Below are 20489 nucleotides of genomic sequence, written 5' to 3'. Positions count from 1 at the left end.
GGGCATCACACTCAGTCACTGGAATTTTAGATGACAGGTATACAAATACATTATTATTTTAAGTAAAGAGTATATTAAAATTTAATATTTGGTTTGGTGATCTATGTTATAGTAACTTATTTTGTAAGCATTAGTTATGGCATTATTACGTAGGTTGAATTCTGGACACTAGACTCCAGAATTACCACAAACTTTGCTAAGATTCTGCAAATGAAATAAAATCATGAAAAAAGGGGAAAAATAAAGGTTTATTTTTCAAAAATCTAACTGTAGGAAATATAACTAGGAATATTTTATATCTATTGTGGTTGCAAACTACTTTTAGTTTAGAATATCTGCAGTATATTTAAGCCTATCATAAACACTGCAATTATTTTTTTAAGAAATACTTTTTATTTGGTCAAATAATTCATTGAGTCAATACTGTTTTGATGAAGACTTATCATGATTTTACATCACACATAAAATGCACTTTAAAAATTAAGGAGAAGCGTTCTAATAAACAATTAGAATATTATATATCTCCTGGCAAATGAAAATGGAATCTAGTTGGTTTGTAAGTTTATATAAAAAACACTGATTCCTTAAAACATTACATTTTGATGGTATAGTCCACATATTTCACATAACATAAAAAGTCATTTGGAACAATGAATCAAAGATGCACTTGTAATCAAGACATCTTAATTTCTGTCCTTTACATGTATTCGCTTTCTAAAATTTAGAAGGCTGTATATTTCTGTTCAAAAATTTTTAAAAAGCTTTTGTGAAAACACCAGTTTTCAACTTTAATTTTATTCCATGCTTGTCGACTGTAAAACTATAAGCTTGAAAAAACTAAAGGGTGATGAGCCAGAAGATGGATATAAAACAATAAAAACTAATTTAAAAAATCTAGAAAAATATCTGCATAGAAATCAACACCTCTTTTTTTTTTTTTTTAAAGATTTATTTATTTATTTTATTTATTTGACAGAGAGAGACACAGTGAGAGAGGGAACACAAGCAGGGGGAGTGGGAGAGGGAGAAGCAGGCCTCCCGCTGAGCAGGGAGCCCGATGCGGGGCTCGATCCCAGAACCCTGGGATCATGACCTGAGCTGAAGGCAGAAGCTTAACAACTGAGCCACCCAGGCACCCCAGAAATCAACACCTCTTAAGAAATCATGTAAGCAAGAAGAGAATGGAATAAAATATTTAAAGTACTGAGAGAAAAAGGAAAACCCACCAACCTAGAATTCTGTACCCTGTGAAATTATCTTTCAAAATGAAGGAGAAACACTTTCATAGACAAACATTGAGGAAATTTGTTGCCAGTAGACCTACCTTACAAGAAATGTTAAAAGAAGTTCTTTAGAGAAAAGGAATATAATATAGTTCAGAAACTCAGATCTATAGAAAGCAAGGAAGATCACTGGGAAAGAAATAGTGTACATAAAATAAAATTTTTTTATTTTTCTTATTCTTAATTGATCTAACACATAAAAGTTTGTCAAAATAGTAATAGCAAATGATATAAGCAATTATCTAAGTTTATGCATATGTCATACATACATGAATGTTTACATATAAGTGAAATTAAAGCACCAAATATATAAGACACAGAAAAAAAGAATTAGGTTTACTCTCTAATTATAATTTTATTATAATTATAATAAAATTTTCTAATTTTCTAATTATACTTACACTACCTGGGAAGGGGTAGAGTGTTATCTGAAAATGGAACTGAATTAGTTATAAATGTGTATTGCAAACTTTTCAGCAACCAACTAAAAATGGTAAAATAAGAACCATAACCAATATGCTATGAAAGGAGGGGTGCTTGGGTGGCTCAGTCATTAAGCGTCTACCTTCTGCTCAGGTCATGATCCCAGGGTCCTGGGATCCAGTCCCGCATCAGGCTCCCTGCTTGGCGGGAAGCCTGCTTCTCCCTCTCCCACTCCCCCTGCTTGTGTTCCCTCTCTCCGTGTGTCTTTCTCTGTCAAATAAATAAGTAAAATTAAAAAAAAAAATGCTATGAAAGGAAAGAAAATGGAATCATATACAATGCTCGTTTAAAACCACAAAAGACATAAAAAGAGTGAAAGACAGAAAATAAAAACAAAGAATAATGGCAACAAATACAAAACAACAATGGATATCGCAAATATTAATCCAAATATATCAATAATCATTACAAATGTCAAGGTCCAAATGAACCAATTAAGAGAGATTATCAGATGATATTAAAAAAAAATCCAATTATATGTTGTCCACAAGAAACCCACTTTAAAGGTAAAGACATATAAAGTGATAGAGAAAGATATAACATGCAGACACCAATCAAAAGAAAGCAGGAGTAGCTATATTAACTTTAAACAGAGCAGTCCAAAGCAAGAGAAGTTATCAGGATAAAGAATGGCATAACAGGGACACCTGGTGGCTCAGTTGGTTAAACATCTGCCTTCAGCTCAGGTCCTGATCCCAGGGTCCTGGAATGGAGCCCCACATCAGGCTCCCTGTGCATGAGGGAGCCTGCTTCTCCCTCTCCCACTACCCCCTACTTGGGCTCACTCTTTCTCTTTCTTTCCCTGTCAAAAAAAAAAAAAAAACGGCATTACATAATAAGAATAGGGTCATTTCTCCAAAAAAACTTACGCACCTAAGAGAAGTGAAGCAAAACTGATAGAATTGCAAGAAACAGATGAATCCACTATCACAGTTGGAGACTTCAACCCCACTATCAGAAAATGAACAGATCTAACAGACAGAAAATCAGTAAGAACATAGTTAAACACAACAACACCATCAATCAACAGGATATGATTGACATCTACAGACTACTTTATCCAACAACCACTGAATGTATATTCATCAAAAGCTCATATAAATATTTACCAAGATAGGCCACAGTCTGGGCCTAAAATACAACTTAACAGATTTAAAAGAATAGAAATTACACAACGTCTGCCCTGGATCACAACAGAATTAAACTACACATCAATAACAAAGATAGCTGGAATACCCCCAAATATGTGGATATTAAACAACACATTTCTAAGTAACACATGGGCCAAAGATCTCAAGAGAAATTTAAAAATATTTTGAACTAAATGAAAATAAAAATACAACTTATCAAAATTTGTGGGATGTAGCAAAAGCAGTGCTTAGAGGGAAATTTACAGCATTGAGTGCATATATCATAAAAGAAGAAAAATCTAAAAGCAATAATCTAAACCTCCACCTTAGGAAACTAGAAAAAAAAAGAGCAAATCAAATCCAAAGTAAGCATAAGTAAAGAAATAATAAAAATTACAGGAGAAATCAATGAAATTGAAAACAGAAAATCAATACAGAAAATCCATAAAACCAAAAGCCAGTTCTTTGGAAAGATCAATATTGATAAACCGCTAGCCAGGCAAAGAAAAAAGAGAGAACACAAATTATTAATATCAGAAATTAAAGAGAGGACAATACTACAGTCCCATGGACTTTAGAAGTATAATAAAGAAATACTATGAACAGTTCCATGCACAAAAGTTTGATATCCTAGAGGAAATGGACCAATTCCTTGAAAGACACAATCTGCCAAGATTCACACAAGAACCAATAGACAATCTGAATAGACAGATATTTATAAAGAAATTGAGTCAATAACTAATAATCTTTCAAAATAGAAAGCACCAGACCCATACGAGTTCACTGAGGAATGCTACCAAAACTTACAGGAGAAATTATACCAATTCCCTACAATCCCTTTCAGAAGATAGAAGCAAAACCTAACTCATTCTATGAGACCAGCTTTATCCTAACACTATGGCCAAAGACATTACAAGAAAGGAAAAGAACAGACCAATGTTTCTCCTGAAAACAGATGCAAAAATCCTGAAAAAAAAATTTAGTAAATTGAATCCAACAATGGATAAAAAGAATCTACCAAGTGGGATTTTTCCCAGGTATGCAAGTCTGGTTCAACATTCACAAACCAATTAGTGTAATCCATCACATTAACAGGCTAAAAAAAAGAAAAATCACATGATCATTTCAATAGATACAGAAAATTCATTTGATCAAATCCAACTCTATTCATGACAAAAATTCTCAGTAATCTAGGAATAGAGAACTTCTTCAACTTGATAAAAGTATCTATAAAAATTCTGTAGCTAACATCACACTTAATGGTAAGAAATTAGAAGCTTCCCCACTAAGATCAGGTCCAACGCAAGGATGTCCCAACTCATCACTGCTTTTTAACATCCTACTGAAAGTCTTAGCCAGGGCAAGGAAATTTAAAAATATATACAGATTGGGAAGGAGGAAATAAAACTGTGTTTGTTCACAGATGTCATGATCATCTACATAGAAAATCCAAAAGAGGGCACCTGAGTGGCTCAGTCGGTTAAGCATCTGCCTTAGGCTCAGGTCATGATCTCAGGATCCTAGTATCAAAGCCCAGCTCCCTACTCAGTGGAGAGTCGGCTTCTCCCTCTTCCTCTGTCCCTACCCCACCCCACTCATGCTCATTCTCTCACTTTCTCCTCAAATAAATAAATAAAATATTTTAAAAAAGAAAATCCAAAAGAATCAATAAAAAACAAAACAAACAAAAAACCCCCACTAAACCCTGGAACAAATAAGTGATTATAACAGGTTGCAGACACAAGGTTCATACACAAAAGCCAAACATTTTCCTATATACCAGCAATGAACAAGCTAAAACACAATAGTGTTTACATTAGCACCTCCCAAAATGAAATATTTAGGTATAAATGTAACAAAATATGTACAAGATCTATAGAAGGAAAACAACAAACTGCTGATGAGCAAAATCAAAGAACTAAATAAATGGAGAGAGACTTCATGTGCATTGATAGCCTGGATAGGAAGACTCAATATCAAGATGTCAGTTCCTCCCAACTTGCTCTATAAATTCAGTGCAATCTCATCAAAATCTCAGCAAATTATTTTATCACTATCAACAAACTGATTTTAAAGTTGATAAAAGAGGAAAAAACCCACACTATCCAACACACTATTGAAGAAGAACAAAGTTGGAGGCATGACACTACCAGCCTTTAAGACTTACTATAAAGCTATAGTTGTCAAGACTGTGTAGCATTATCAAAACAACAGACAGATCGTTGGAACAAGATAGAGTCCATAAATAGAAATATAGTCAACTGATCTTTGACAAAGAACACAATACAATACTTTCAACAAATGGTGCTGAAAAAATTGGACATCCACAGGCAAAAACAAACAAAAAAAACATGAATCTAGACATACACTTTACACCTTCAGAAAAATTAATTCAAAGTGGATCAATGATCCAAATTAAAACACAAAACTTTAAAACTCCTAGAAGAAAATCTAGGTGACCTTAGGTATAATAATAAAAAAATCATAACCCATGAAAGAAATATTTTATAACCTATACTTCATTAAAATTAAAGACATGTAATTTGCAAAAGTAATGTCAAATGAATGAGAAAACAAGCCACAGACTGGGAGAAAATATTTACAAAAGACAAATCTGAAAAAAGACTTTTATCCAAAATATACAAAGAGCACTTAAAACTATGGAACAATATGGAAATGAACAACCAGATTAAAAAATGGGCCAAAGACCTTAACAGAAACTTCACCAAAGAAGACATACAGGTAGCATATTAAAACAACAATCAGGTATCATTACACACCTATTAGAATGACCAAAATCCTGAACATGGACACTACCAACTGTGGCAAGGACGAGGAACAAAAGAAACTATCATTCGTTGCTGGTAGGAATGCAAAATAGTACAGCAAGTTTGGAAGATGGTTTGGCTGTATCTTATAAAACTAAATATACCTTATCATCAGATCCAGTAATTGCACTTGTTGGTATTTATCCAAAGGAGTTGAATACTTATTTCTACAGAAAAACCTGCACATGGATGTTCATAACAACTTCACTCATAATTGTCAAAATTTGGGAGCAACCAAGATGTCCTTCAGTAGGTGACTGGATAAAGTGTGGCATATTCAGACAATGGACTATTACTCCACTAAAAAGAAATAGGTTATCAAGCTATGAAAAGACATGGTGTACTTTAAATGCATATTACTAAGTGAAAGAGACCAATCTGAAAAGGCTACATAGTGAAGGATTCTAACTATATGACATAATAGAAAAAACAGAAATACGGAGATAGTAAAAAGATCAGTGGTTGCAGAGTTCATGTGGTGAATGAATAGGCAGAACACGGAAAATTTTTAGGCAGTGAAATTCTCAATATTATTAACGAGTGATACATGTCATCTTACTTTGTCCAAACTTATTGAATATACAACACCAAGAATGAAATGTAAGGTAAACTATGGACTTTGGGTGATTATGAAGTGTCAATGTAGGTTCATCAACCATAACAAGTGTACCACTTTGGCAGGGGATATTGATGAGGTAGGCTATACATATGTGGGTATATGTGGGGATATACTGGAAATCTCTGTACCTTCTTCTAATTTTGCTGTGACCCTAAAACTACTCTAAAAAATAAAGTCTTAAAAAATACTAAGGGAGGACATCAAATAGAAGTTAGAGGGAAAAAGTTGTCCTTGGCTCTCCAGAAGGGTGAGAAGAGTGAGGGTTCCTTCAACAAGGAAAAAAAAAATATTAAAGAAATAAGCTGAGAACAAGCTAGTTGAATAAACAAATTCAAATGAAGGGAACAATAAAAAGATGTTTTTGCTTACACTACATGTCAGAAAGAGTAGGAGGAGGAACAGTAGTTGAACAGAGAGAGAAAGCACAAGAAATGGAAAAGATCAGAGCCCTAGCACCCTGAGCATCATAGTCCATGCTCTAGGACCCTCTTCATTTGGCTTCAGTGTCTTCCTGTGAAGAAGGAAAAAAAAATGTTTGGAAACAAATTTAATGTGCTTCTCTACAACTTCCACACAACAGTCATGGTTATATCCATAGTAATAAAAGCAACCTGTCATTAACTATAAACAAGCACACGCATCTTATTGGGGTAGTGGTTGAACAACTCAGTAAACTTACTAAAAATCATTAAATTGTTCACTTACAACAGGTTAAGTTAATTGTATATAAATTATGCCTCTGTAAAGTTCTTTTAAAAATCTATCTCACTCTTCTTTATGGAACTTCTTCAGATACTCTCTACTCTCCACCCACAGAAAAAAAAGCCCAAATGCCTCTACAGAATATCATTTTTCAATTTATTATAGTTCAGTTTGTCTGATGTTCCTTTTGAAATGTGGAATCCATGATTAAATACATCATTTCCATCATGTTTTACTTATACAGAATTAATGATTTTACTACTTAGCTGTGTTGGTATATTTTATTCTGGTTACTGTAGCTTATAACTATTTAGCAAATGATTATATTAAACATAAACTTAAATCCCTTGACTTTTTTACCCCCTACAATCAACTTCCAAGGAAATTTACTTCCACTCACATAGTATTCAATATTTTTTCATTTTTACTTAAAAATTAATATTAATGAACATTTGAGAAGAACAGAAAAGAGGGAAGAAGAACAAAAACCATAGCTGATAATGTGGTATATTTACTTCCAGCACATTTTACATGAATAATCATATCAGAAAAAATAGTATCAATTTCTATGGCAATCCTTCCCAGGTCCAAGAAATGCTGTATTTAATACTCTATATAATAGAGTCTATTACATCACTCTGTTTTAGTCCCTTCACTGTTCTTATCACTATCCAAAACTTTATTTGGTCACTTTTTCATTGCTTACCTTGTTAGTATGCACAATTCTTGAGCTTATAAGCTTTATTAACCTTTCTTCCCCTAGGATCTCATCTAGTTTTGTAGTTTAAAATTAACCCCATCTAACCCCTAGCCATAACTCTAAACCTAAAGTTATCCCTCTGGAGAGGTCTCTGAACCACAGGATAGTAGGCACATACACTTGCACCGTCCCTAACCCCAACCTTAACCCTAACCATTATTCTGGTCCTAAACCAAATCCTAATCCTAGATTTGAGGGGGTGGGGAAGATTTTGTACACACAATGGAATATTACCCAGCCATAAAAAAAGAATGAAATGGTGTGGATAGAGCTAGAGTATAATGCTAAGCGAAATAAGGCAGTCAGAGAATGACAACTATCATATGACTTCACTCATACGTAGAATTTAAGAAACAAAACAAATGAGCAAATTGGGGGGGTTGGGGAGGAACAGAGGCAAACCAAGAAACAGACTTTTAACTATAGAGAACACACTGATGGTTACCAGAGGGGAGGTGGGTGGGGGATGGGTTAAATAGGTGGTAGGGATTAAGGAGTGCACTTGTTATGAGCACCAGGTACTCTACAAAGTGTTGAATCACTGCATTTATGTACACCAGAATCTAATATTACACTATATGATAACCAACTGGAATTAAAATAAAAACTTTCAAAAATAAAATAAAATAAAATAAAATAAAAATAAAATAAAAATAACTCCATCTGTATGCTGAGGATTCCTAAAGTTCTCTCTCTAGCCCAGACCTCACTCATGAACTCTGGACTCATATGTATAATGCCTACAGACACATACACACACACAAACTTCCATTACATTTGTAGTGCATACACACACATCTGTATACATCCATATATTCCACATGTCCAAAACCAAAATTGTGGACTCTCCCTACTACCAACATTCCCCATCCATAGCCTTTCCCATCTCAACTGATGGCCATTCTGTCCTTCAGGGGGTCAATCTTGATTTCTCTCATTCTCTAACATTCCATAGTCATACCATTAGCAAAATTGTATTGACTGTGCCTTCAAAAGTATGTCCAGAATCTAGTCAATTTCTCAGCATCCTGACTGTTACTATCACGGCCAAGTCTCCACCAACTCTATCCTTGCCCCACCCTCCACTATAGTCTACTTGCACATTTCTGAGTGATCTTTTTAGACATAAGGGAAGTCACATCAAAACTCTGCAATGGCTTTGTTTCACTTAGGACAAAAAACCAAAATCCCTTCTTTAGCCTTTGTCACCTCTCTGACCTGTATTGCTCACTCCCTTTTGCTCTCACCTCACTCAAGCCTTCTGTATTTTCTAAGTGTTCTTAATGTTTTGTTTTTATTAACAACAAAAAACTTTTAAATGATGAAACTATGAAAAACTAATCTCCCTTTTTACCCAAATGATTTCTCTTTAAATACAGAATTAAATGCAGAGCCAAGTCTTTAGTAAAAAAACAAACAAACAAAAATAATAAGTTAAGTTCATGGCAAGAACTTGTATTTTAGAGCCCTGAATGCCTGCCTATGGCACTGATGAAGAGTTTGATGAAGACAGGTATCTAAAATAAATCAAAATATATGGTGTGGTAGATGATTTGTGGGTTTGGGATTGAAAAATAGTGCTTAAGTCTTCTCTACTACTGATTGTGAGACCTTCACTAAGTCATTATTCTGATTCATAACATATGTAAAGATGAACAGATTAATCTGTAAAACTCATTATAAACTTGTGCTTTAGAAGAGAAATACTTAGGGATATCTACCAAAAAATACATCTAATAGGTCTGACTTATTCCCAGTAATGTTATTTAAAGTGTTTGATCAGTCTGCATATATAAAAGAATGCCAGTGAATAAACCCAATAACACAAATGTTAAGGGACTAGTCACAGACTGAATTATATACAATTTACAAAATCCTCTGAAGTGAACTCAAAACTGAGGGGTGGAGAGGCTCACTTACTAAGAACTGCAAGGGCAAAGAAGCCACAAACCTAAGGTTCCTGAAGAGAATACAGATTTTGAATGTTCAGACTATATATCTGGACCTAGGCTTGGAGCAGATGTCTTTAGGTGACGACCCTGGGGGAGGAATTAACTGTCAAGAGGTCTTTGGGAACTGCTCCTGGCTGAAACAAACCGCGAGTTAGAAAGGACGAAACACCTTTCGAGAGAAAGCTGAAAGCTAAATTGTAGTTTCGTCTTCTTAGCGGGTCAGTTCTAGCAATTTTATCGCCCAACCCGAACCACTCACCGGGTCAACTGGTCTACAAGGCCTTGAGTTAGGAACAAACGGCCCACACCCGGCACAGTCCGACAAATCGCTCGCTGTTCATCTGCTCCGGAGTCGGTTGCTAGGGAAACGAGGCCAGACTCTGGACTCAGTCCCGCAAGGTTTTCTCCCGGCAGGCCGGAGCTTCGGGGGCGTGGTTACGTGAGTGACGCACGTAAAGGGCGGGACAGAGGCGAAACAGGACCCAGGAACGGGTTACATTCGGGGGCGCATGCGTGCTGTGCCCGGCGGCGGATACTTGGAAGGCCTCTTGCTGGTTTTGGGGACGGTGTTGCTATGGCTGCTGCAGTTGCACCCTTAGGCGTAGCTCTGCGAGAAGCCACCCAGCGAAAATTGCGGAGGTTTTCAGAGCTGAGAGGTAGCAAAAAGGGAACCCCAGCTATCCCCGGCAGTGGACAGGGACGGTGCTTTGCGTTCCGGGAAATTTGCTGGACTATCACTTCCTGTCTGCTTCTCACCTTCGGGTTTAGGACACAGGCCCTGCCGTAGTTAATACTCCTCTTGATTTTTTTTTTTTTTGTTCTGTCACTGTCCTTTCTTTACGTTATGTTGTTACTTTATTTCTTTGACTTTATTCCTAGTAACATATATATGTGTTTAAAATAAGAGAGAAGGAAATAATAATTATTATAAAATAAGAGGGAAGGAAGAAGAAAAAAAGTATTAATCTGACTAGTGAAGCTATAAATCCAAGTTAAGCATTTGGTTAGCTCATTAACCATAGTTATTTAAAATAAATCTAAATGATCTAAGTGCTTTGACCAATACATATCTGATTTTAGCCTTCTACAATCCCCTTACTACTTCACCAATTTGTTCCATACTGTGAATGCAGACTGAGTAAAAAACAAGACATGAAGGAATTATAGGTTAAAATTTAAAAGGGGTAGTTTGTATCAAAAAAAAAAAAATTAAAGACTGCCATTTGTCATTCCTTGTACAATTATCTAATAAAATTAGTCATATTTTTGATGAAGTTACTGCATTAAAAATACAGGAAATAATACTTGGAAGACAGTAAGATGTTCAGGACTATTCGATTTTGACAGATCCTGTTTGCTAACTAATAAGAATCCTTATTCATCTTGTTTACCAATAAAGAAGAGTTTTCAACGTCTACCAAAAATTCAATCTGGTTTTTTTGTTGGTGGTGTTTTGTTTGTTTTAATGAGTTCATCAAGGAGTTGGGAACTTTTCTGTTATCCAGAATTTTAGATCATACTTCAAACCCTTTGTAAACTTGCATGGCTCATCTTTTTTTTTTTTTTTTTTGAGTTCAGCCTGTCTTTTTTTTTTTTTAATTTTATTATGTTATGTTAATCCCCATACATTACATCATTAGTTTTTGATGTAGTGTTCCATAATTCATTGTTTGCATATAACACCCAGTGCTCCCGTAATTCATTGTTTGCGTATAACACCCAGAGCTCCGTTCAATATGTTCCCTCTTTAATACCCATCACCAGGCTAACCCATGCATGGCTTATCTTAAAGTAATAAAAAATAAAGTACCTAAATTGAAAAAACAGCAACATTGTAGGAATGGATCTTTGGGTTGAATTGAACTTAGCCAACAAACACTAAGTGGGCCCTGATATATAAAAATTGATTTTCACAGCTGAAGATTCATACTCTTTTTGTCTCTTGTTATTTAAGAATCAAGGTAAATTTTAGCAAGGCAAAAGTACTTCTCTTAAGAAACGTAACAACTTTCAGAATATGTGAATAAATGAACTGTAAACCATAAAAGGAACAAGTAATCTAAAAGAGGAAAAAATGCAAAATTTGTGAACAATCTTCAATAGAACTAGTTTGAATTATACTAGCTAGGCACTAATTATCCCCTAATTCTGAGAAGATAGATTTAGGAAGATAATCTTTTTTTTTTTTTCTTTCCAAATAGGTGAACCTGTAACAGCTAGAGATTTCTGATACTTGTTTCCCTGCTTTTTCCACGTAGGCAAACCTGTAGCAGCTGGAGAATTCTGGGACATTGTTGCAATAACAGCAGCTGATGAAAAACAGGAACTTGCTTATAAGCAACAGCTGTCAGAAAAGCTGAAAAAAAAGGAGCTACCCCTTGGAGTTCAATATCATGTTTTTGTTGATCCTGCTGGAGCCAAAATTGGTACTCTCTATATGGTCAGATTTAAATCATAGGTTCTGGGCATAATGATCACTGAAGAAAAGCTTTCCTATGGCTCACAATTTATGAGCTCTGTATCTTTCTTTCGATAGTCTTTCCAAACTTTAAAAATTTAATGTAAATTTACAATTTTTTTAAGAACGATAAAAGGCATAACATTCTGTTCTTACACATTGTGCTTACCATGAAAAACTTGCAGAATGTTATTTAAAATAATTTTATTAATTTTAATAAATTTACTTAAATGGTGAATATTCTTTTGGACTTTATCGGTAGGGCTCTTAAGGTCCCTCCCAGCTCCATAGTTCAGAAATTTACACGAAGATTGCAAATCAGCAAAAAAAAAAAAAAAAAATACATACACACACACGCACATAAACTTGGCCTCTTGGAACCACAATGCAGAAAGCAAAAGAGCACAATCTAATGGCCTGAGTATCATAGATACGTACTTTAAAAACCCAGTTTAAGTCAACTTTGCCTTTGACCTTCCATTGCAAATAAAAATACATGCTATTTTTCTGGGGGCCACATTCTATGTGATACTTAAAGCTGAAGCCCCTTGATACCATACAGGGTATCTATATCTGACATTGGCATTGATCTAATTAACCTGTGTTTTAATCCTCATAATGGTACAGTCAGTGCTTTTATGATTCCTATCATATAGATGAGAATCTGAGGCACAGAGAGTTAAATAACTTGCCCAAGGTAACTGGTAAGTGTAGTTATATTTAAGATCTTTTTAAATCTAACTCAAATATTTGGTTTTGTCATGTGAGAGAATTATTTTAATGGGTTTTTCAGTTTGTAATTCCAAATGAATGTGTATGCTTACTGTCTTCTTGTGTTGCAAATTGTCTAATTTATCACTTCTTTATTATTATTTTCAGGAAATTATAATGCTCATCATTGATTACCAAGTGCTGATCTCTGGGTTTCATTGCTAATTGTTTATTTATTTAAATGCTGTGGAACGTGTGTTTAATGTGATTCTTTTGCCCATACCTTTGCTCTCTGCCTAGTTAATTGTAGCCAAAGGCCCTGTCTTCGAAGTTATAACACCTAATTTTACCGTAATTACAAATTTTCAGTAGGTTTCTATGAAATTAATTGTGTTTTTTAACTTTTATTTTTAAGGAAATGGAGGATCCACACTTTGTGCCCTTCGATGTTTAGAAAAGCTATATGGAGATAAATGGAATTCTTTTACCATCCTATTAATTCATTCTGGTAAAGTTATACATTTTCTTTTCACTAATTTACATTTTACCTTTGATACCTTAGGGACTTCTTTCTACCTTGCAAATACTTCCTTCTCCTTTTTTTAATTTTTGTCTTTGAAGTTACTCTGCTTTGAAAACAAATATTTCATGCTTTTCTTGATATTTGAAAGTTGTAAGCAGCATAATGTTTTTTCACAAATGTATCTTTAAAATTATAGATCACATACATCATCAACTTTTCATGGATATTGTTTTTAGTATGTATATAGAAAATTATTTTCCTAAAATAGAACTCATCAAAATAATGAATATTTCTTGATAATGCTTGAAAAGGGATTATTATTGTAGGGGAGAGGCTGACTTAGCACTGGGATTACCAGACTTTTGCCAAAACCTTCTACCATGAATTTTTATTTGATTATTAGTGGCAAAAGTTTACAATCCTTAAAAGAGTTTAAAAACAAAAGAAAGGGTGGTGACAAAACATGGAGAGAACGAGAAAGTATGTAAGAGGGAAAATTAGAGGAGGACATTTTAAAGCAGAAAAGTGGGAAAGAAATAATCTCAGAATAAAGGGTAGTTTTCTTAATTCAGTAAACTTAGTTGGATGAAAATTTGGGTTATATGCAAACCTCTGTTATTTTTCTGTATGTACTGGAGCTGATAAAAATGTTATTATGGACTGGCACCAGTTCAGGGACAGGTGTTTTAGAGCCACTCATCTACATGGCTTCCAAGGCACTTTTTATTTCTTATGATTTATATACAGAACAATGATTCTTTATAAAGACGGTATCAAGTAAAGCATCCAAGTTCTGATTTTAAGACTAACTCTAAAAAAGTAGAAAAATTCAAATTTATAGCTCATTCCAAAACCAGTATTATTTATTACCAATTTAGTAAAAACTAAGTTAGACACTAAGAAAATACATAGTTAAAAAAAGGTAATTCTTACAATGCTACACTTAAGTGTTGGCTAGTCTTTGAAAAAGGAAAAAAGTAGAAAGTACTAGCTCTCATTTATTGAACAACATACTGTGTACAGGTGCTTTACATAAAACACAATAAAGCAAGTATTCTACATTTGCTAATTTGGAGTAAATCCAAAGATAAACAACTAAAAAGTGGTGAACCAGAGTTTGAACCTGTTTTTGTCTGACTCTTTCTACTATCTAATGCTGCTTTTCAATATAATTAGTTACATAAAAATGATGTAAGCTATTTAATGTACTTAAGAGAACATGCTTTTCAAGGAATTTTTAAAAAGTCTTAAGACTCAGAGGGAAAAAGCCTGTTTAAATTAAAAACAAGTATAAATTTTAAAACGCTTTTTAGTAAATGCACCGTTACTTCCTTTGAGTGTATGTAATAATTTGAGGAAAAACACTGCATCTGGAAATTACTGTTTAATAATTATATTTTGGGATTGGTATTTTAGTTTTTTGTGACTTTCCTTACTATGAAGCGGATTCTTAATGTAGGATTTAAAACATTGTTGCAATTTCAATTTATTGTTTAAAATATAGATATAAGATCATTTTTTAGCCAATGGTTCTTTTTACTGGTTGTACAATTGATTCAAAACAATTCACAGCCTCTAAAATATAATAGAATTCTTTCCTAATCTAACATTGCATTATATCAAATCACTACAGGAGAATTGCTCTTGAATTTGTAACCTGGAATTTACTATTCTTTCCTGAGTTTTACAGTACTGTATTATATATATTAAATATCTTTAGAGATATTTTGCCTTGTGACTGATGCCCCTGGGTTTTTAAAATCTTAGAGACTTATAAACATTTTAAAACAGTTATTTTGTTTAATTTTATATAGGTGGTTACAGCCAACGCCTTCCAAATGCAAGTGCTCTGGGCAAAATTTTCACTGCATTACCTTTTGGTAACCCCATTTATCAGATGTTGGAATTAAAACTAGCCATGTACATTGATTTCCCCTCACATATGAATCCTGGGATTCTGGTTACCTGTGCAGATGATATTGAACTTTATAGTATTGGAGAATGTGAGTTTATTAGATTTGACAAACCTGGCTTTACTGCTTTAGCTCATCCTTCGAGTTTGACTGTTGGTACCACACATGGAGTATTTGTCTTAGAACCTTTTAATGGTTTAGAATATAGAGACCTTGAATACAGGTCTTGCCATCGTTTCCTTCATAAGCCCAGCATAGAAAAGATGCATCAGTTTGATGCTGTATGTAGACCTGGAAATATTTCTCAACAGGACTTTGCTAGGGGTGACACTCCCTCTCTTAAGTTAGACTCTGAGTATGTCTACACAGACAGCTTGTTTTATATGGATCATAAGTCAGCAAAAAAGTTACTCGCTTTTTTTGAGAAAATAGGCACATTGAACTGTGAAATAGATGCCTATGGAGACTTTCTGCAAGCTCTGGGACCTGGAGCAACTGTGGAGTACACCAGAAACACATCAAATGTCACTAAAGAAGAGGCAGACTTGATAGACATTAGGCAGAGAATATTTCATCTTCTTAAAGGAACCTCATTAAATGTTGTTGTTCTTAATAACTCCAAATTTTATCACATTGGAACAACTGAAGAATATTTGTTTCATTTTACTTCAGATAGCAGTTTGAAGTCAGAGCTTGGCTTACAGTCCATAGCTTTTAGCATCTTTTCTGCAATACCAGAATGCTCTGGTAATACATCCTGTATCATTCAAAGTATACTGGATTCAGGATGTTCTGTGGCAACTGGCTCAGTTGTGGAGTATTCCAGATTGGGGCCCGATGTTTCAGTTGGGGAAAACTGCATTATTAGTGGTTGTCATATCATAGCAACCGCTGTCCTGCCTGCATATTCTTTTGTGTGTTCCTTAAGCTTGAAGATGAATGGACACTTAAAGTATTCAACTATGGCATTTGGAGTGCAAGACAACTTGAAAAAGAACGTTAAAACATTGTCAGATATAAAGTTACTTCAATTCTTTGGAGTCTGTTTCCTGTCATGCTTAGATATTTGGAATCTGCAAGTTACAGAGGAACTGTTCTCTGGAAACAAGACATGTTTGAGTTTGTGGAATGCTCGTATTTTCCCAGTTTGTTCTTCTTTGAGTGATTCAGTTACAATATCCCTAAAAATGTTAAATGCTATACAGAACAAATCAGCATTCAGCCTGAATAACTATAAACTGTTGTCCATTGAAGAAATGCTTGTCTACAAAGATGTAGAAGACATGATAACTTACAGGGAGCAAATTTTTCTAGAAATTACTTTAAATGCAAAACAGTCTGATTTAGAGACATCTTAAATATCCTACACCTTGCCATTCTTGATTGAGCAAGACTACAAAAAGAAGAGTTTTCTATAGATTTTTGTTTGTTTCTTTGAAGTGAATCAATGAAAATTATGTTAACATAATTGTTGTAGCATAATATTAATAACACAAAAATACAAATCATCCATTTTGGTGAAAGAATATTTCAAGGCTGTGAGCTCAGAAAAGGGATTTTTTTGATGTGTAGCACTATTTTAATTTTCTTTTTTATTAAAGATGGATTTGTGGAGCACTGCTGTGTTCATATAGTACTATAGTAGTTTTGAATAATTTTCTAAACATACCTTTAGAGTTTTTTCCATCTTCTTTTTGGGCTTTGGTTTCAGTACTATTCTAAGTGTTTATTGGCAGTTCTCTCTTTGAGCATAGTGGTCCTATTCTGATGAACTGATAAAAACAGCATATTACAAGGTCTTCAGAGCACTGTAAGAATACTGTAGAAATACTTTTTTGGAAAGAAATCCATCTCTCACAAATTCTGATAAAATCAATTCCTAAAATACTGTGATTATCTAATTAATAAATAATTAGATGCAAACAGCTCTGAAATTGATGATAAAAATCTGTCTCATTTATTGCTCTTACCAAAATAAAACTAAAAGTGTATATGTGTTATTTTACCTTATAAACTTGGACATATGTTTCTATATCTTTTTTAAGATTTTATTTATTTATTTGGCAGGGAGAGAGACAGCAAGAGAGGGAACACAAGCAGGGGGAGTGGGAGAGGGAAAAGCAGGCTTCCCGCTGAGCAGGGAGCCCCAATGCGGGGCTCAATCCCAGGATCCTGGGATCATGACCTGAGCCAAGGCAGATGCTTAACAACTGAGCCACCTGGGCGCCCCCATGTGTTTCTATATCTTAAAATTTTTCCCTAAAGTTCCGTCCATACAAAAGCATACACATACACAAAACTCAAATATCTGTGTGGGGCAGATGGTAGGAATAATTGAGATTCATTGATAATCCTGTAAATTCATTTTGGACATTATTTATATCCTTTTCTTAATCCCTTTAATAGAACTATTAAATTACCAGATGGACTGCTTTTACTCTCTATTTCATATTTTTTGTCCTTGTGCTGGTGATGATACTGAGAAGCAATAATTGACCAAAGGTAGGTAGCAGGAAGGAGCCTGAAGGATAGAAAATGAGAAAATTTACAGATGATAAACAGCTTCAAGAAAATAAAAATTGGCTGGAATCTCAAGTTATGTGTTCCTATTTTGCTGTAAGCATGCATGTGAAATGTCTTTATGTCAAAGTCTAATAATAATTAGAGAAATGATTTGTCAGTTTTGTGTTTTAACATGAATAAATTGAAATAAAAACTAGTCTGTGCTAACATGTCAATATAAAAATAATTGGTAAACCAGAAGTGGCTTGCCTGCAACTTTCAATTAGGCTATTTCTGTGTTTTGTTTTGTTGTTGTTTTTTTTTTCCTTTTAAGGTTCTTGCCAAGGAAAAACTAAAGATATAGCTATTGTTTAGCATTGACTGATTTACTTGCAGAGCTTTCAGAAGATATTATGTGTCTGTCATTGATTAAATGTTTAATACTGTATTTCACCTAAGTGCCATCGATTATTAAGAATTACCATTATTTTATGTTCCACTAAAAAAAAAAAAATACCAATAAAATATGGCACAGTGCTTTCTTTTAGAATCAGACTCTTCTGAAACACTTTTCAGCTCAGGAGTTGTTGATACCCATGTGCTTCCACCCAGTACCATCTTCTGTGCTATCAAAGGTATTGGTAAAGCTGTATGTCCTAAGAGTGTCACCACCACACTGCTGTCTGGATTGACTGAAAACTGTCAACACCAGATACCTGTTCTATAAGTTTTGATGCTGATGCTTTACTGTTTGGCAAAATTCATTTTCATTTTTGTCTTAGTGTAATCAAATGCCTCTAGAAGATAGTTGACTTCTATTCAAAGTCAATGGGAGGTTTCTGACAAATTGGTGGTCACTGTTTTAATCATAATTCTGCACAATGTATGGATTCTAGTTGCTTTGAAATGTTATCAGTTCCAAAGAATTTGGCATTTTCTCTTGCCTTGAGATGCATTAGTTGGGGTAGTACCACACATGTTCCATGAACAGTATACCTAACTCAACCAAGGTGATAGTCCCATGCATATGTAAGTAAAAAGTTGAACATTTCGTCTTGATTTATCATTTTTATTTCATAAAATAACAGGCTCTAAATTCCATATACTCTCAAGGTTTATAGAGGATAGCTGTTATTTATAACTAAATATAGTCCATAAACTTATTGATGAGTTAATAATGAACAGTGACCAAGGAAGGCATGGGGAAAAAAAAATCCAACATTTGGTGTTAATCTACCTCAGGCATTTTTTCCTACAAACTAAGCAAAACAGAATAAAGCATGTATCAGTGTATACTAAGTTGAAGTAAAGCTTCAAATATCCAAGTGATATGCTGAAAAGCACAAAAATTTGATAGTATTAATCCAGAATTAATTCGTATAACCTGTGATGATCATTTATCTTCTGAGGCTAAGCAACATTCCTATTTATATTAAGATTACCAAAATCGGCATAGAGCCGAAATCAAAATACCTGCTGCAAAATGTATGAATGACTGTCACAGACAGCTAGTAATTGGTTTACTACACAAAATCAGGGAGGGTATTCACATACACTGTGATGTCCTTTGGATTTGAACAACTACAGGCCCAGAGTTGAGGCACTTTGATGTAGTCTAGCAGAATTAAGATAGAAAGAAAAAGATTTAAAAATGTTTTTAATTTGCTCAAAACTCTGTAAGGATTTCAGATGCTTTCTTTGTTGTGTACCTAAATAAAAAACATCTCAGATATATCAAGAACTAAATTACTAAAGAAAATACCTTTTTTAAATTTACTTGAAAGGTACCTTTTCTAAATTCACTTAGTACAAAAGAAAAAAATTGAAGTAACTTAGCTGCTTAGTTTAACTTAAATCTTTAGTGCCTCTAAAATTTTGTTTAGACTGACAATTTCTATTAAGGTTGAAGAACACAACTTTTATTGTTTATATTTAGTTAAATTGCATTATTTCTTGTATTGAATTTTGTTGAAGATTATTGCACATTCTCCTTCCCTCCAATACCAATGTGCTAAACTCTATATAACATAATGGTGTTACCTGCTCTCAATTGTTTATATTTACAGAAATTTCTAACTTTTTTTTTAAATGAGGGACAAAACATCGGTCCCATCTGAGAAAGAATCAGTTCCTATGCTTAGCAGAGCTATCTACATGAGCCACAACAAGCCAAACTTGGCACATCACTCAACTTGCCAGTGGGCTGTAGTCTAGTAGATCACAATTTTGGGTCAGGTTAAAAATTTAAATACAAAATCTGGAAAACAGGTGCCTGGGTGGCTCAGTTGGATGAGTGTCTGATTCTTGGTTTTGGTTCAGGTCATGATCTCAGAGTCCTGAGATCAAGCCCCACCTCGGGCTTCATGTTCAGCACAGAATCTGCTTAAGATTCTTCCCCTCCCATCCCCTCTGCAGCTTCCCCCTGCTCATGCTCTCTCTTGCTCTCTCTAAAATAAATAAAATCTTTAAAAAAAAAATCTGGGAAATAGTATAGAGGTTCCTCAAAAATTTAAAAAAGAACTACCCTACAATCCAGCAATTGCACTACTAGGAATTTACCAGAAGGATACAAAAATACTAGTGAAAAGGGATACATGCACCCCAGTGTTTATAGCAGCATTGTCT

General features: G+C 34.2%; 2 protein-coding genes across 3 annotated transcripts in view; one reads left to right on the top strand and one right to left on the bottom strand.

Moving 5' to 3' along the window:
- The window catches only part of LRRIQ3 (leucine rich repeats and IQ motif containing 3), a 193398-nt gene extending 183205 nt beyond the window's left edge, over nucleotides 1-10193 (bottom strand). Inside the window, exon 1 of the mRNA XM_036084757.2 lies at nucleotides 10017-10193. The gene's annotated coding sequence lies outside the window, so the exon portion shown is untranslated. The remainder of the gene's footprint in view (nucleotides 1-10016) is intronic.
- A 67-nt stretch (nucleotides 10194-10260) lies between these two features.
- On the top strand, nucleotides 10261-18401 carry FPGT (fucose-1-phosphate guanylyltransferase). Of its 2 annotated transcripts, none has more exons than XM_036084755.2 (4): nucleotides 10261-10413; nucleotides 12016-12183; nucleotides 13342-13434; nucleotides 16081-16395. In XM_036084755.2, exons 1-4 carry the CDS (start codon nucleotides 10332-10334, stop codon nucleotides 16245-16247), a joined length of 510 nt encoding a protein of 169 aa, XP_035940648.1. In that variant the 5' UTR covers nucleotides 10261-10331; the 3' UTR covers nucleotides 16248-16395. The 2 variants fall into 2 exon arrangements, with proteins under 2 accessions (XP_035940648.1, XP_035940647.1); XM_036084754.2 differs by having other exon boundaries at nucleotides 10262-10413; nucleotides 15264-18401.
- The last annotated feature ends 2088 nt before the right edge of the window (nucleotides 18402-20489 follow it).

The sequence above is a fragment of the Halichoerus grypus genome, chromosome 5 (genome assembly GCF_964656455.1).
Source record: "Halichoerus grypus chromosome 5, mHalGry1.hap1.1, whole genome shotgun sequence".
Taxonomy (NCBI): Eukaryota; Metazoa; Chordata; class Mammalia; order Carnivora; family Phocidae; genus Halichoerus; species Halichoerus grypus.
Note: the sequence above shows the minus strand (reverse complement) of the source record. Positions and strands in the feature narration are given on the sequence as shown.

Bases quoted from the DNA above. Each gene is read 5' to 3' on its own strand.
- FPGT (XM_036084754.2), top strand. From the start codon at position 10,332: ATGGCTGCTGCAGTTGCACCCTTAGGCGTAGCTCTGCGAGAAGCCACC. The intron at 10,414-12,015 runs GTAGCAAAAAGG...TTTTCCACGTAG, and splicing joins GAGGTTTTCAGAGCTGAGAG to GCAAACCTGTAGCAGCTGGA. The intron at 12,184-13,341 runs GTACTCTCTATA...TTTATTTTTAAG, and splicing joins TCCTGCTGGAGCCAAAATTG to GAAATGGAGGATCCACACTT.